Source organism: Oncorhynchus keta, chromosome 19, assembly GCF_023373465.1.
Source record: "Oncorhynchus keta strain PuntledgeMale-10-30-2019 chromosome 19, Oket_V2, whole genome shotgun sequence".
Classification (NCBI taxonomy): Eukaryota; Metazoa; Chordata; class Actinopteri; order Salmoniformes; family Salmonidae; genus Oncorhynchus; species Oncorhynchus keta.
This window is the reverse complement of record NC_068439.1, coordinates 81,794,093-81,811,631: the sequence shown is the minus strand read 5'-3', so window position 1 is coordinate 81,811,631 and position 17,539 is coordinate 81,794,093. Positions and strand designations below refer to the sequence as shown.

At 39.8% G+C, this 17,539-nt stretch overlaps 1 protein-coding gene across 1 annotated transcript in view; it reads left to right on the top strand.

The window, feature by feature from the left end:
- LOC118373639 (YLP motif-containing protein 1-like) overlaps positions 1–17,539 on the top strand; it is a 62,964-nt gene that overhangs the window by 21,295 nt on the left and 24,130 nt on the right. Inside the window, exons 10-15 of the mRNA XM_052468979.1 lie at positions 415–516; positions 876–1,056; positions 9,348–9,529; positions 12,228–12,388; positions 14,051–14,113; positions 16,540–16,659. Of these exons, the coding sequence (XP_052324939.1) occupies positions 415–516; positions 876–1,056; positions 9,348–9,529; positions 12,228–12,388; positions 14,051–14,113; positions 16,540–16,659 (809 nt within the window). The remainder of the gene's footprint in view (positions 1–414; positions 517–875; positions 1,057–9,347; positions 9,530–12,227; positions 12,389–14,050; positions 14,114–16,539; positions 16,660–17,539) is intronic.

The following is a 17,539-nucleotide window of genomic DNA, read 5'->3' as shown; positions in this document are numbered from 1 at the left end:
CTCTGTCTCTCTCTCTCTCTCTGTCTCTCTCTCTCTCTCTGTCTCTCTCTCTCTCTCTCTCTGTCTCTCTGTCTCTCTGTCTCTCTCTGTCTCTCTCTCTCTCTCTGTCTCTCTCTCTGTCTCTCTCTCTCTCTGTCTGTCTCTCTCTCTCTGTCTCTCTGTCTCTCTCTGTCTCTGTCTCTCTCTGTCTCTCTGTCTCTCTCTCTCTGTTTCTCTGTCTGTCTCTGTCTGTCTCTCTCTCTCTCTCTGTCTCTCTCTCTCTCTCTCTCTCTCTCTGTCTCTCTGTCTCTGTCTCTGTCTCTGTCTCTCTCTGTCTGTCTCTGTCTCTCTCTCTGTCTCTCTCTCTCTGTGTCCTCTCTCTCTCTGTCTCTCTCTCTCTCTGTCTCTCTCTCTCTCTGTCTCTCTCTCTCTCAGACCTCGGTGCTGCCACGGTGGAGCGGATCTCGTACGGTGAAAGGATTGTGTTGAGACCCGATCCCTTACCTGACAGAGAGAGAGAGAGGAGCTATGAAAAAGGTGAGTTGATATTAATTCTTAATTCTTACATTTTTTGAGACTCCGTAGCAGCTAATACTCGTTTTTTAATTTTTTTAATAATTTTTTTTAAAACATATTTTAGTTGAACACACTTGTCCGTCTGAATAAGGTGGTCTGCTAGATCACCTAAAATATAAATGTTATGCGTTACTATCAACAGTGGCTTAGGAAAAACATATGAACCCTCCTTATGTCAATCAGTTGATCAGTTGCTGAAGCTTGCAACGTCAAGGGTGCAATTCCCGCCTGGAAATGTCGGTTTTGGATTTTAAAAAAGGGGGGGGGTCTGCTAAATGGTAGATATCATTGTTATACCGATATCCTCCTTTCCCTTATAGAATCCCTGGGCCCCCTGAGAGACCCCTACCACAGGGACCTGTACTACGACAGACGACCAGTGGGCCCCTACATGGAGCGCAGGGAATACAGCAGGGAGAGGGAGATGTACAGAGAAAAGGCTCCCATGGACTTTGAAAGAGAACCATACGAGAGGGAGCGCTATCCGCCTCGAGATGACAGGTATACCCGGTTCCGTTTTAGGAGGGTTTGAGCTTAGAGATCGAACAACTAGATTGATCAATCAATCAAGTATTTTCATAAAGCCCTTTTTACCTCGGTATTATATCACACTGTGTTACTGTGACTAGTCCAGCTGGTATTATATCACACTGTGACTAGTCCAGCTGGTATTATATCACACTGTGACTAGTCCAGCTGGTATTATATCACACTGTGACTAGTCCAGCTGGTATTATATCACACTGTGTTACTGTGACTAGTCCAGCTGGTATTATATCACACTGTGACTAGTCCAGCTGGTATTATATCACACTGTGTTACTGTGACTAGTCCAGCTGGTATTATATCACACTGTGTTACTGTGACTAGTCCAGCTGGTATTATATCACACTGTGTTACTGTGACGAGTCCAGCTGGTATTATATCACACTGTGTTACTGTGACTAGTCCAGCTGGTATTATATCACACTGTGTTACTGTGACTAGTCCAGCTGGTATTATATCACACTGTGTTACTGTGACGAGTCCAGCTGGTATTATATCACACTGTGTTACTGTGACTAGTCCAGCTGGTATTATATCACACTGTGACTAGTCCAGCTGGTATTATATCACACTGTGTTACTGTGACTAGTCCAGCTGGTATTATATCACACTGTGTTACTGTGACTAGTCCAGCTGGTATTATATCACACTGTGTTACTGTGACACTGTGTCACTGTGACCAGCTGGTATTATATCACACTGTGTTACTGTGACTAGTCCAGCTGGTATTATATCACACTGTGTTACTGTGACTAGTCCAGCTGGTATTGTGATATCATCACTGTGACTAGTCCAGCTAGTCCAGCTGGTATTATATCACACTGTGGCTTAGTCCACTGGTATTATATCACACTGTGACTAGTCCAGCTGGTATTATATCACACTGTGTCAGTGTGACTAGTCCAACTGGTATTATATCACACTGTGACTAGTCCAGCTGGTATTATATCACACTGTGACTAGTCCAGCTGGTATTATATCACACTGTGACTAGTCCAGCTGGTATTATATCACACTGTGACTAGTCCAGCTGGTATTATATCACACTGTGACTAGTCCAGCTGGTATTATATCACACTGTGACTAGTCCAGCTGGTATTATATAGTCCAGCTGGTATTATATCACACTGTGACTAGTCCAGCTGGTATTATATCACACTGTGACTAGTCCAGCTGGTACTGTGACTAGTCCATATCACACTGTGACTAGTCCAGCTGGTATTATATCACACTGTGACTAGTCCAGCTGGTATTATACTGTGACTAGTCCAGCTGGTATTATATCACACTGTGACTAGTCCAGCTGGTATTATATCACTAGTCAGCTGGTATTATATACTGTGACTAGTCCAGCTGGTATTATATCACACTGTGACTAGTCCAGCTGGTATTATATCACACTGTGTTCACTGTGAGTCCAGCTGGTATTATATCACACTGTGACTAGTCCAGCTGGTATTATATCACACTGTGACTAGTCCAGCTGGTATTATATATCACACACTAGTCCAGCTGGTATTATATCACTGTGACTAGTCCAGCTGGTATTATATCACACTGTGACTAGTCCAGCTGGTATTATATCACACTGTGACTAGTCCAGCTGGTATTATATCACACTGTGACTCCAGCTGGTATTATATCACACTGTGACTAGTCCAGCTGGTATTATATCACACTGTGTTACTGTGACTAGTCCAGCTGGTATTATATCACACTGTGTTACTGTATTATATGACTAGTCCAGCTGGTATTATATCACACTGTGTTACTGGTGACTAGTCCAGCTGGTATTATATCACTGTGTTACTGTGACTAGTCCAGCTGGTATTATATCACACTGTGACTGTGAGTCCAGCTGGTATTATATCACACTGTGTTACTGTGACTAGTCCAGCTGGTATTATATCACACTGTGTTACTGTGACTGGTATTAGTCCAGCTGGTATTATATCACACTGTGACTAGTCCAGCTGGTATTATATCACACTGTGTTACTGTGACTAGTCCAGCTGGTATTATATCACACTGTGTTACTGTGACTAGTCCAGCTGGTATTATATCACACTGTGTTGGTATTATTACTGTGACTAGTCCAGCTGGTATTATATCACACTCCAGTGTATTTATTACTGTGACTAGTCCAGCTGGTATTATATCACTGTGTTACTGACTAGTCCAGCTGGTATTATATCACACTGTGACTAGTCCAGCTGGTATTATATACACTGTGTTACTGTGACTAGTCCAGCTGGTATTATATCACACTCCAGTGGTATTATATACTGTGACTAGTCCAGCTGGTATTATATCACACTAGTCCAGCTGGTATTATACTGTGACTAGTCCAGCTGGTATTATATCACACACTGTGACTAGTCCAGCTGGTATTATATCACACTGTGACTAGTCCAGCTGGTATTATATCACACTGTGTCCAGCTGGTATTATATCACAGTGACTAGTCCAGCTGGTATTATATCACACTGTGACTAGTCCAGCTGGTATTATATCACACTGTGACTAGTCCAGCTGGTATTATATCACACTGTGACTAGTCCAGCTGGTATTATATCACACTGTGACTAGTCCAGCTGGTATTATATCACACTGTGACTAGTCCAGCTGGTATATATATCACACTGTATTATTACTGTGACTAGTCCAGCTGGTATTATATCACACTGTGACTAGTCCAGCTGGTATTATATCATCACACTGTGTTACTGTGACTAGTCCAGCTGGTATTATATCTGGTATTATATCACACTGTGACTAGTCCAGCTGGTATATATATCACACTGTTCACACTGTGACTAGTCCAGCTGGTATTATATCACACTGTGTTACTGCTGTATTATATCACACTAGTCCAGCTGGTATTATATCACACTGTGACTAGTCCAGCTGGTATTATATCACACTGTGACTAGTCCAGCTGGTATTATATCACACTGTGTCCACTGTGACTAGTCCAGCTGGTATTATATCACACTGTGACTAGTCCAGCTGGTATTATATCACACTGTGTTACTGTGACTAGTCCAGCTGGTATATATCACACTGTGTTACTGTGACTAGTCCAGCTGGTATTATATCACACTGTGTCCAGCTGGTATTATATCACACTGTGACCAGCTGGTATTATATCACACTGTGTTACTGTGACTAGTCCAGCTGGTATTATATCACACTGTGTTACTGTGACTAGTCCAGCTGGTATTATATCACACTGTGACTAGTCCAGCTGGTATTATATCACACTGTGTCACTGTGACTAGTCCAGCTGGTATTATATCACACTGTGACTAGTCCAGCTGGTATTATATCACACTGTGACTAGTCCAGCTGGTATTATATCACACTGTGACTAGTCCAGCTGGTATTATATCACACTGTGACTAGTCCAGCTGGTATTATATCACACTGTGACTAGTCCAGCTGGTATTATATCACACTGTGACTAGTCCAGCTGGTATTATATCACACTGTGACTAGTCCAGCTGGTATTATATCACACTGTGACTAGTCCAGCTGGTATTATATCACAGCTGGTAGTCCAGCTTATATCACACTGTGACTAGTCCAGCTGGTATTATATCACACTGTGTTACTGTGACTAGTCCAGCTGGTATTATATCACACTGTGACTAGTCCAGCTGGTATTATATCACACTGTGACTAGTCCAGCTGGTATTATATCACACTGTGACTAGTCCAGCTGGTATTATATCACACTGTGACTAGTCCAGCTGGTATTATATCACACTGTGTTACTGTGACTAGTCCAGCTGGTATTATATCACACTGTGACTAGTCCAGCTGGTATTATATCACACTGTGTTACTGTGACTAGTCCAACTGGTATTATATCACACTGTGACTAGTCCAGCTGGTATTATATCACACTGTGACTAGTCCAGCTGGTATTACATCACACTGTGTTACTGTGACTAGTCCAGCTGGTATTGTATCACACTGTGTTACTGTGACTAGTCCAGCTGGTATTATATCACACTGTGACTAGTCCAGCTGGTATTATATCACACTGTGACTAGTCCAGCTGGTATTATATCACACTGTGTTACTGTGACTAGTCCAGCTGGTATTATATCACACTGTGACTAGTCCAGCTGGTATTATATCACACTGTGTTACTGTGACTAGTCCAGCTGGTATTATATCACACTGTGTTACTGTGACTAGTCCAGCTGGTATTATATCACACTGTGACTAGTCCAGCTGGTATTATATCACACTACAGTGTTACTGTGACTAGTCCAGCTGGTATTATATCACACTGTGACTAGTCCAGCTGGTATTATATCACACTGTGTTACTGTGACTAGTCCAGCTGGTATTATATCACACTGTGACTAGTCCAGCTGGTATTATATCACACTGTGTCCAGCTGGTATTATATGTGACTAGTCCAGCTGGTATTATATCACACTGTGTTACTGTGACTAGTCCAGCTGGTATTATATCACACTGTGACTAGTCCAGCTGGTATTATATCACACTGTGACTAGTCCAGCTGGTATTATATCACTGTGACTAGTCCAGCTGGTATTATATCACACTGTGACTAGTCCAGCTGGTATTATATCACACTGTGACTAGTCCAGCTGGTATTATATCACACTGTGACTAGTCCAGCTGGTATTATATCACACTGTGACTAGTCCAGCTGGTATTATATCACACTGTGACTAGTCCAGCTGGTATTATATCACACTAGTGTGACACACTGTCCAGCTGGTATTATATCACACTGTGACTAGTCCAGCTGGTATTATATCACACTGACTGTCCAGCTGGTGACTAGTCCAGCTGGTATTATATCACTGTTTTACTGTGACTAGTCCAGCTGGTATTATATCACACTGTGTTACTGTGACTAGTCCAGCTGGTATTATATCACTGTGTTACTGTGACTAGTCCAGCTGGTATTATATCACACACTGTGACTAGTCCAGCTGGTATTATATCACACTGTGTCCAGCTGGTATTATATCACACTGTGACTAGTCCAGCTGGTATTATATCACACTGTGACTAGTCCAGCTGGTATTATATCACACTGTGACTAGTCCAGCTGGTATTATATCACACTGTGACTGAGTCCAGCTGGTATTATATCACACTGTGACTCCAGTATTATATCCAGCTGTGACTAGTCCAGCTGGTATTATATCACACTGTGACTAGTCCAGCTGGTATTATATCACACACACTCCAGTGACTGTGTTAGTCCAGCTGGTATTATATCACACTGTGTTACTGTGACTAGTCCAGCTGGTATTATATCACACTGTGTTACTGTGACTAGTCCAGCTGGTATTATATCACACTGTGACTAGTCCAGCTGGTATTATATCACACTGTGTTACTGTGACTAGTCCAGCTGGTATTATATCACACTGTGACTAGTCCAGCTGGTGTCCAGCTGGTATTATATCACTGTGACTCCAGCTGTTACTGTGACTAGTCCAGCTGGTATTATATCACACACTGTGACTAGTCCACTGGTGACTAGTGACCAGCTGGTATTATATCACACTGTGACTAGTCCAGCTGGTATTATATCACACTGTTGACTAGTCCAGCTGGTATTATATCACACTGTGACTAGTCCAGCTGGTATTATATCACACTGTGACTAGTCCAGCTGGTATTATATCACACTGTGACTAGTCCAGACTGGTATTATATCACACTGTGACTAGTCCAGCTGGTATTATATCACACTGTGACTAGTCCAGCTGGTATTATATCACTGTGACTAGTCCAGCTGGTACTGTGACTAGTCCAGCTGGTATTATATCACACTGTGACTAGTGTATTATATCACACTGTGACTAGTCCAGCTGGTATTATATCACACTGTGTTACTGTGACTAGTCCAGCTGGTATTATATCACACTGTGTAACTGTGACTAGTCCAGCTGGTATTATATCACACTGTGACTAGTCCAGCTGGTATTATATCACACTGTGACTAGTCCAGCTGGTATTATATCACTGTGTTACTGTGACTAGTCCAGCTGGTATTATATCACACTGTGACTAGTCCAGCTGGTATTATATCACACTGTGACTAGTCCAGCTGGTATTATATCACACTGTGACTAGTCCAGCTGGTATTATATCACACTGTGTTACTGTGACTAGTCCAGCTGGTATTATATCACACTGTGTTACTGTGACTAGTCCAGCTGGTATTATATCACACTGTGACTAGTCCAGCTGGTATTATATCACACTGTGTTACTGTGACTAGTCCAGCTGGTATTATATATACACTAGTCCAGCTGGTATTATATCACACTGTGACTAGTCCAGCTGGTATTATATCACACTGTGACTAGTCCAGCTGGTATTATATCACACTGTGACTAGTCCAGCTGGTATTATATCACACTGTGTTACTGTGACTAGTCCAGCTGGTATTATATCACACTGTGTTACTGTGACTAGTCCAGCTGGTATTATATCACACTGTGTTACTGTGACTAGTCCAGCTGGTATTATATCACACTGTGACTAGTCCAGCTGGTATTATATCACACTGTGTTACTGTGACTAGTCCAGCTGGTATTATATCACACTGTGACTAGTCCAGCTGGTATTATATCACACTGTGACTAGTCCAGCTGGTATTATATCACACTGTGTCAGTGTGACTAGTCCAGCTGGTATTATATCACACTGTGACTAGTCCAGCTGGTATTATATCACACTGTGTATTATATCACTGTGACTCCAGCTGGACTAATCACACTGTGCTCACTGTGACTCCAGTGACTAGTCCAGCTGGTATTATATCACACTGTGACTAGTCCAGCCAGCTGGTATTATATCACACTGTGACTAGTCCAGCTGGTATTATATCACTGTGACTGTCCAGCTGGTATTATATCACACTGTGACTAGTCCAGCTGGTATTATATCACACTGTGACTAGTCCAGCTGGTATTATATCACACTGTGACTAGTCCAGCTGGTATTATATCACACTGTGACTAGTCCAGCTGGTATTATATCACATCACACTGTGTTACTGTGACTAGTCCAGCTGGTATTATATCACAGCTGTGTATTATATCACACTGTGTTACTGTGTGACTAGTCTAGTCCAGCTGGTATTATATCACACTGTGACTAGTCCAGCTGGTATTATATCACACTGTGTTACTGTGACTAGTCCAGCTGGTATTATATCACACTGTGTTACTGTGACTAGTCCAGCTGGTATTATATATTATATCACACTGTGACTAGTCCAGCTGGTATTATATCACACTGTGTTAATGTGACTAGTCCAGCTGGTATTATATCACACTGTGTTAATGTGACTAGTCCAGCTGGTATTATATCACACTGTGACTAGTCCAGCTGGTATTATATCACACTGTGACTAGTCCAGCTGGTATTATATCATCACACTGTGTTACTCCAGTGTATTATATCACTGTGACTAGTCCAGCTGGTATTATATCACACTGTGTTACTGTGACTAGTCCAGCTGGTATTATATCACACTGTGACTAGTCCAGCTGGTATTATATCACACACTGTGACTAGTCCAGCTGGTATTATATCACTGTGTCACTGTGACTAGTCCAGCTGGTATTATATCACACTGCTGGTATTATATCACTGTGACTAGTCCAGCTGGTATTATATCACACTGTGTTACTGTGACTAGTCCAGCTGGTATTATATCACTGTGTCACTGTGACTAGTCCAGTGTATTATATCACACTGTGACTAGTCCAGCTGGTATATATATGTGACAGTCCAGCTGGTATTATATCACACTGTGACTAGTCCAGCTGGTATTATATCACTGTGTCACTGTGACTAGTCCAGCTGGTATTATATCACACTGTGACTAGTCCAGCTGGTATTATATCACACTGTGACTAGTCCAGCTGGTATTATATCATGACTAGTCCAGCTGGTATTATATCACACTGTGACTGTATATACTGTGACTAGTCCAGCTGGTATTATATCACACTGTGTTACTGTGACTAGTCCAGCTGGTATTATATCACACTGTGACTAGTCCAGCTGGTATATATATCACACTCCAGCTGGTATTATATCACTGTGACATGTCCAGCTGGTATTATATCACACTGTGACATGTCCAGCTGGTATTATATCACACTGTGTCACTGTGACAAGTCCAGCTGGTATTATATCACACTGTGTTTTGATCTTGTCTATCTGTCCAGACCACCCCCCGGCCATCCTCCACCTCGCCCGGGCTTCAGGGAGAGGGACATGAGGGAGGGCAGCCGGACCAGTAGAGATGGAGAGGAACCTTATGGAAGGCCTGGGGGTTACGACAGACCTCCGTACGAGCGTGGGCCTGAACGTGGGCCTGAGCGCTTCGATCATGGTGCTTCACCATACGGTAAGTCGGTCTCGAACAGACATGGTGCAATGCAAATGTCTCTGTATGTGAGTGGGACTGATTTGTACACAGAACAAAAATTACATTGTCCAAAAGAGAAGTCTCTGAAGCTCCCAGGCCTTCAGAAAGTATTCATACCCCTTGACTTATTCCACATTTTGTTGTGTTACAACCTGAACTCAAAATGTGTATATATATTTTTTTAAAGCTCTCACCCATCTACACACGATACTCCATAATGATCAAATTAAAACATGTTTTTTAGAAAATTTTGCAAATTTATTGAAAATTGAAATATCTCATTTACTTAAGTATTCACATCCCTGAGTCAATACTTTGTAGGAGCACATTTGGCAGCCATTACAGTTGAGTCTTTTCTTGGGATGTCGCTAAGAGATTTCCGCTCCTGGAATGTGGAACATTTTCCCATTTGTTATTTTCAAAATGATTCAAAAGCTCTGTCTCATTGGTTGTTGATCGTTGCTAGACAACCATTTTCAGGTCTTGCCATAGATGTACAAGTCAAAATTGTAACTCGGGCCACTCAGTGTAGATTTGGCCTTGTGTTTTAGGTTATTGTCCTGCTGAAAGGTAAATTCATTTCACAGGGTCTGTTGGATAGCAGACTGAACCAGGTTTTCCTCTAGGATTTTGCCTGTGCTTAGCTCCTGTCCGTTTCTTTTCTTTTTTTATCCTGAAAAACTCCTCAGTCCTAAACTATTACACACATACCCATAACATAATGCAGCCATCACTATGCTTGAAAATATTTTTGCAGTTTTACTTTAGTGCCGTTTTGCAAACAGGATGCATGTTTTGGAATATTTGTATTCTGTAAAGGCTTCCTTCTTTTCACTCTGTAATTTAGGTTAGTATTTTGGAGTAACTACAGTGTATCCGTCCTCAGTTTTCTCGTATAACAGCCATTCAATTCTGTAACTGTTTTAAAGTCACCATTGGCCTCATGGTGAAATCCCTGAGGAGTTTCCTTCCTCTCCGGCAACTGAGTTAGGAAGGACGCCTGTATGTTCGTAGTGACTGGGTGTATTGATACACCATCCAAAGTATAATTAATATCTTCACCATGATCAAAGGGATATTCAATGTCTGCTTTTTAATTTTTACCCATCTACCAATAGGCGCCCTTCGCTAGGCATTGTAAAAAAACTTCCCTGGTCTTTGTGGTTGAATCTGTGTTTGAAATTCACTGCTCGACTGAGTGACCTTATAGATGATGTATGTGTGGGGTACAGTTTTTGCAAAACCTCCCTTATCTTTGAGGTTGAATTTGGGGAACATAGATGAGGTGGTCATTACAAAAGTTATGTTAAACACTTATTATTGCACAGAGTCCATGCAACTTGTTATGTTTATTAGTAAGAACGTTTATTTATTTATTTTATTTAGGCTTGCCATAAGAAAGGGGTTGAATACTTATTGACTCGAAGACATTTCAGCTTGTAATTTTTAGTTTTTTGTTTAAAAAAAAAATGTGTGTAGTAGGCCAGTGACCAAACAATCTAAATTTAAACCATTTTAAATTCAGGCTGTAACACAACAAAATGTTGTATTCAAGGGAGTGTGAATACTTTTGAAGGCATTTTAAACGCAGAAAACAATCAAAATGATATTTAAGGCATCTTCCATTGTCTGTCTTTTCATGCCACTTGGTTGTGAAGTAATGAAGAGAGTATTAGTGTAGTATTAGTATATTAGTAATATTAGTATAGCATTAGTAGTATTAGTATATTAGTATATTAGTGTAATATTAGTATATTAGTATATTAGTGTAATATTAGTATATTAGTGTAATATTAGTATATTAGTAATTGTAGTATTAGTATATTAGTAATATTAGTATAGTATTAGTATAGTAGTAATATTAGTATAGTGTTAGTATAGTATTAGTATATTAGTAATATTAGTATAGTATTAGTATATTAGTAATATTAGTATAGTATTAGTAGATTAGTAATATTAGTATAGTATTAGTAGATTAGTAATATTAGTATAGTATTAGTATAGTGGTAATATTAGTATAGTGGTAATATTAGTATAGTGGTAATATTAGTATAGTATTAGTATATTAATAATATTAGTATAGTATTAATAGATTAGTAATATTAGTATAGTATTAGTAGATTCGTAATATTAGTATAGTATTAGTATATTGGTAATATTAGTATAGTATTAGTATATTAGTAATATTAGTATAGTATTAGTATATTAGTAATATTAGTATAGTATTAGTAATATTAGTATATTAGTGTAATATTAGTATAATATTAGTAATATTAGTATAGTATTAGTAAATTAGCAATATTAGTATAGTATTAGTAAATTAGCAATATTAGTATAGTATTAGTAGATTAGTAATATTAGTATAGTATTAGTAATATTAGTATAGTATTAGTAATATTATTATAGTATTAGTATATTAGTAATATTAGTGTAGATTAGTAATATTAGAATATTAGTATAGTATTAGTAATATTATTATAGTATTAGTATATTAGTAATATTAGTGTAGATTAGTAATATTAGAATATTAGTATAGTATTAGTAATATTAGTATATTAGTAATATTAGTATAGTATTAGTAGATTAGTAATATTAGTATAGTATTAGTAGATTAGTAATATTAGTAACAGTATTATCTGTTTCTTTTTTCTACTGGCTGTCCCGTCCTGTGGTCCAGGCGAACGGAGGAGTTACCCAGAAGAGAGAGGAGGAGGCCCCACGTCGTCCCACCCTCCTCCCCCATCGGCTGCTCCTCCTTCCAGGATGGAGAAGAAACCGGAGACCAAGAACGTGGAGGATCTTCTCAAACTACCAGGCCGAGACACTCGTCCAGAAAGGGTGCAAATAAATGGCTGCTCGCTCACTCACTCCTAATCACTTTACACTTCACCATAAATGATCCGTTATGTGATGATACTGTAGTGGCCATTAACAATTAAAGAATGTCTTCAAACATGGAAGGCTGGAGGCTAGATCAGGTGGGACCATTCTAGCCAATGAGAGGGCAGATAAACATTTGAACAATGGGTACAACTCCGATGTCACGTGTCCCAAGTGTTATATAAGTACACTCGTAACGACGTAAACATTACGAAACGTCTATTCCATCATGTAAGCAAATAAGTCATAAAAAAATATATATAAAAAATGCCGACCAAATTCGACACTCTCATTGACCTCCACACACAACAAAAAACCGCCTCGCTTGGTGAGCAGAAAGATAAACTACGTCACCTGTAGATTTGGCCCTAGTTATCTTTTTTTGGACAGCATTCGTAAATGATTCAGAAACCTTAACTTTTTTTTCCACATTTTTGTTACATTACAGCCTTTCTCTAAAAATGGATTACAAAATCAAATAAAAAAATAAATCCTCATCAATCTGTACACAATACCCATATCATAAGTTGTGAAGAACTTCACAGGGTGCTGAAAGTGCAAGGCGATGAGCTTGATGCTCCTTTCCAATCGAGGGTCGTATTCTGGGGACGCGATCATTGATGCTCGGCTGCCGTTTGACAAACGCAAACGATGGGAACCTCCATTCATACTTTTACGCTGGTGGGTTTATACTTTTGTAGTTTACATCTGCCAAAGACTTGGGATATGAACAGGAATTATTTTGACAAATGACAGGAGTGGAATGTTAGTTAAAACGACTGGTGCCCAGACTACGGGAGGGGGGTTCTGGGTACAATCTGGACCCGCATCGGACAGTCCTTGCACATCGAACCCATAGAGATGATTCGACTCATCTTTGTATCTGTTCTCTTATAGTGTCTCTGACAGCATTAGCAGTGCCATTGAGTCAATTGTCTTCTTCCCGATTGGCTGATCCCTCCTGATGACCCGGTTGGACATGACTCCCAACAGGTTCATCAGGAGGGTTCAGCCAGTGAAGTTGGAAGTCCCACCCATTTGACTACATTAAAATGGTGGAAGCCCTCAATGGCGGTGTCCATGCTAATGTTGTTTTGGCCACGAAAGGCATCTATCACTCTCTGTTTGAAACCACCGCCCACCTTGCCGTGTAGCACCGCCCACCTTGCCGTGTAGCACCGCCCACCTTGCCGTGTAGCACCGCCCACCTTGCCGTGTAGTGTGTCCCCTGACTTAATTCACCAACTTCCTTATTCAATTCAATACAACTTTATTGACACTTCATTCACTTATTTTCTCATTCAATTTAATACATATTTTCAAGATTCATTTAGGATTAAGTGTCTTGCTCATGGGCACATCGACCGATTTTTCACCTTGTCAGCTCGGGGATTTGAACCCCCAAAAAATATTTTTGGTTGCTGGCCCAATGCTCTTAACCGCTAGGCTACCTGTCCCTCTCAGGGACAAATAAGAAATGTGTTGCCAGGATAATAACATCCTCAACCCGTTAGGCCAATACAAGTACAACAGGAGTACACACATATCCCCCAGTATATTCCCAGATAATTGTCTGCTGCATGAGTGAGTTCCATAACTTCTATAATGGTGTTTTCTCAGATCGTCATCATAATGAGAGGCCTACCAGGAAGTGGTAAAAGTCATGTGGCCAAGCTGATACGGGTGAGTAGAACCTAAAGTTACCATCGTCTTGAGCTTTGCTTTTTCGGTTGTGGTAGTGTTGACTCATCTGGGATTAAATGGTATTTCCTGTCATGTGTTTCCTGTTGACCAGTAGCACAACTGGAAGGGAAGACTATTGCTCTAAATCAGTGGTTCCCAACCTTTTTTTGGGGGGGGTTTCTGTACCCCTAAAACAGTTTGACCTGCCTGAAGTACCACCTCATGCACGTGCGACCGCCGTGATTCCTACATTATGTGTCGCCCATATGTCACCGATCCTACGGCACACCGTTATTTGACCGACAGTCTTCAGTGCATCAGACTTATAAATCATAGGGTTGCCAGGACGAGCTAAAAAAGTTTGCCCAATGAACACTCAAAACTTACCCAAAAGGCCTGAAAACTAGCCCAAGGTTGTTGTTTTTTTTCACAGTAAGAGACGAGTTTCCATATTTAGACAATAAACCTTTTTTCCATAAAGTTATAGAGCCAATTTTAAGAAGGAATATCACAGTAACTTGTAATGATGTTGGAAGAAAAATCTGGTTTTCCATCAAAATAGTAATTATTCAGAGCTATGCCATATGGCGTAATAAAGGAATTTAAAATGTGGCCTAGAGAAAAGACCATTCATCCTGATTAAACTCGCCAGATCATTTTCCATCAATGGATGTCAATTTAACTCATTTAACTGCTATGATTAAGCAATAAGGCACAACTGGGTATGGTATATGACCAATATACCACGGCTAAGGGCTGTTCTTAACCATGACGCAAAATTGAGTGCCTGGATACAGCTGTTAGCTGTGGTATATTGACCATAGGCCACAAACCCGAGGTGCCTTATTGCTGTTATAAACTGGTTACTAACGTAATTAGAAAAGTAAACACATATATACATCTTTTCTTTCATACCAGTGGTATATGGTCTGATATACCACGGCTTTCAGCCAATCAGCATTCAGGGCTCGAACCAGGTTTATAATCGTAAAATAAATCCCGACAGGAAGAGTTTCAGTGATGAAAGTTGGACAGAGGATCTCAATCTCTGAGCAAGAAACACTTGGACGAGCTTAAACAATTTTCTAGCGATTGTGCCGTTACGATGTGCCAGATGTTAAGACTACAGACAGTTATAAATTGCCTATTTGCGAGATTGACTTGTCATTTCAGACTATAAAATCTGGATTTGTGATTGTAGTTCAACTTTGCTTAGATAAAGGCAGGTAGTTGACAGTAGAGCCCCTGATTGGCCTACAGCTCATTTCATAGAGTCTACAGTAGCCTAGACAAGATGTAGGTGATATGTAAAACTAAATGATTTAGCAGCTCTTGCTTAGTTCAAATGAACAAATTTATTCAAATTAAATATAAATGTTATTGGTATTGTGTTCCTAGCTCCAACAGTGCAGTAATATCTAACAATTCACAACAATACACACAAATCTAAAGTTAAAGAATAAAAATAAGAAATATAAATATTGGTGACGAGCAACGAGTGGCATTGACTAAAATACAGTATATACATATATCATACCCCCAAGACATGCTAACCTCTTAGCATGTCTTTGGGGTATGATATAACATGCTAACCTCCCCTGTTATTGGTAATGGTAAGAGGTTGTTTTGGTCGTGTGATATTTGACCATCTGTAACTTTCTCACTCATCATTATTTATATTCTATTCTTATTTACAATAAAAGTGACTCCAAAAAGACACACTACATTATTTTATATATCTGGTACAAAATAATCTGAAACAACCAATCGACATTAACTGTAAATGCATCCAACACGTTTGTTATAACACATTACGTGATATGTATATGGGACCAAATACTACACTTTTTACTACTTTACATATAAAAATGTATTGTGTCAATAATTTTGACCCTTACCTTTTTTTGAGGAAAACAATTACTACTAGTTAAACAAAATGTATTTCTCTGAGCATTTGTATTAGTATAAAATAATATAATTTACCAAATGTTTTTGAGCTCACTATTTGAATTATTTTATACAGTCATTATTACTGAATTTTTTTTGTCAAGGGTGTCAATAATTTCAGCCCCCACTGTCCATAGCCTCGTTGGATTGTCCTTATCTCGCGAGCTTACGAGATCGCAGCAGTCAGGATAACAAATACCTGCCCCTCATTGTAAACAAACATGGATTTCAATTTCCACAAACCCACCGTAGTCATCTTCATCTTTTGCCCAAAACACGTCACTTCCTGAAACTTCTCTCACTGAAATACCTTGTCGTCGTTACTAGCTCATAGCAGCTTTATTGAAAAAAGTTTGACTTACTGTGATGTATGGTTGTCCCACCTAGCTAGCTTAAATTGAATGCACGAACTGTAAATCTCCCTGGATAAGAACATCTGCTAACTGACTAAAATGTTAAATGTTGTTGCGCGGGTTAAGGACAAGGAGGTGGAGTGTGGAGGGGCTCCACCCAGAGTGCTGGGGCTAGACGACTACTTCATGACGGAGGTGGAGAAGATGGAGAAGGACCAAGATACAGGGAAACGAGTCAAACTCAAGGTCTGTCCTTTCTGCTTTCTCTCTGACCTACTCACTTAATCCTCTCTGTTCCTTTGTGGAGACATTTTAATCCTCTCTGTTCCTTTGTGAAGACACTTTAATCCTCTCTGTTCCTATGTGGAGACATTTTAATCCTCTCTGTTCCTATGTGGAGACATTTTAATCCCCTCTGTTCCTATGTGGAGACATTTTAATCCTCTCTGTTCCTATGTGGAGACATTTTAATCCTCTCTGTTCCTATGTGGAGACATTTTAATCCTCTCTGTTCCTTTGTGGAGACATTTTAATCCTCTCTGTTCCTTTGTGAAGAAATTTTAATCCTCTCTGTTCCTATGTGGAGACATTTTAATCCTCTCTGTTCCTTTGTGAAGACATTTTAATCCCCTCTGTTCCTTTGTGGAGACATTTTAATCCCCTCTGTTCCTATGTGGAGACATTTTAATCCTCTCTGTTCCTATGTGGAGACATTTTAATCCTCTCTGTTCCTGTGTGGAGACATTTTAATCCTCTCTGTTCCTTTGTGGAGACATTTTAATCCTCTCTGTTCCTATGTGAAGTTCTCTGTTCCTATGTGGAGACATTTTAATCCTCTCTGTTCCTATGTGGAGACATTTTAATCCGTTCTGTTCCTATGTGGAGACATTTTAATCCTCTCTGTTCCTATGTGAAGACATTTTAATCCTCTCTGTTCCTTTGTGAAGAAATTTTAATCCTCTCTGTTCCTATGTGGAGACATTTTAATCCGTTCTGTTCCTATGTGGAGACATTTTAATCCTCTCTGTTCCTTTGCGAAGACACTTTAATCCTCTCTGTTCCTATGTGGAGACATTTTAATCCTCTCTGTTCCTATGTGGAGACATTTTAATCCTCTCTGTTCCTA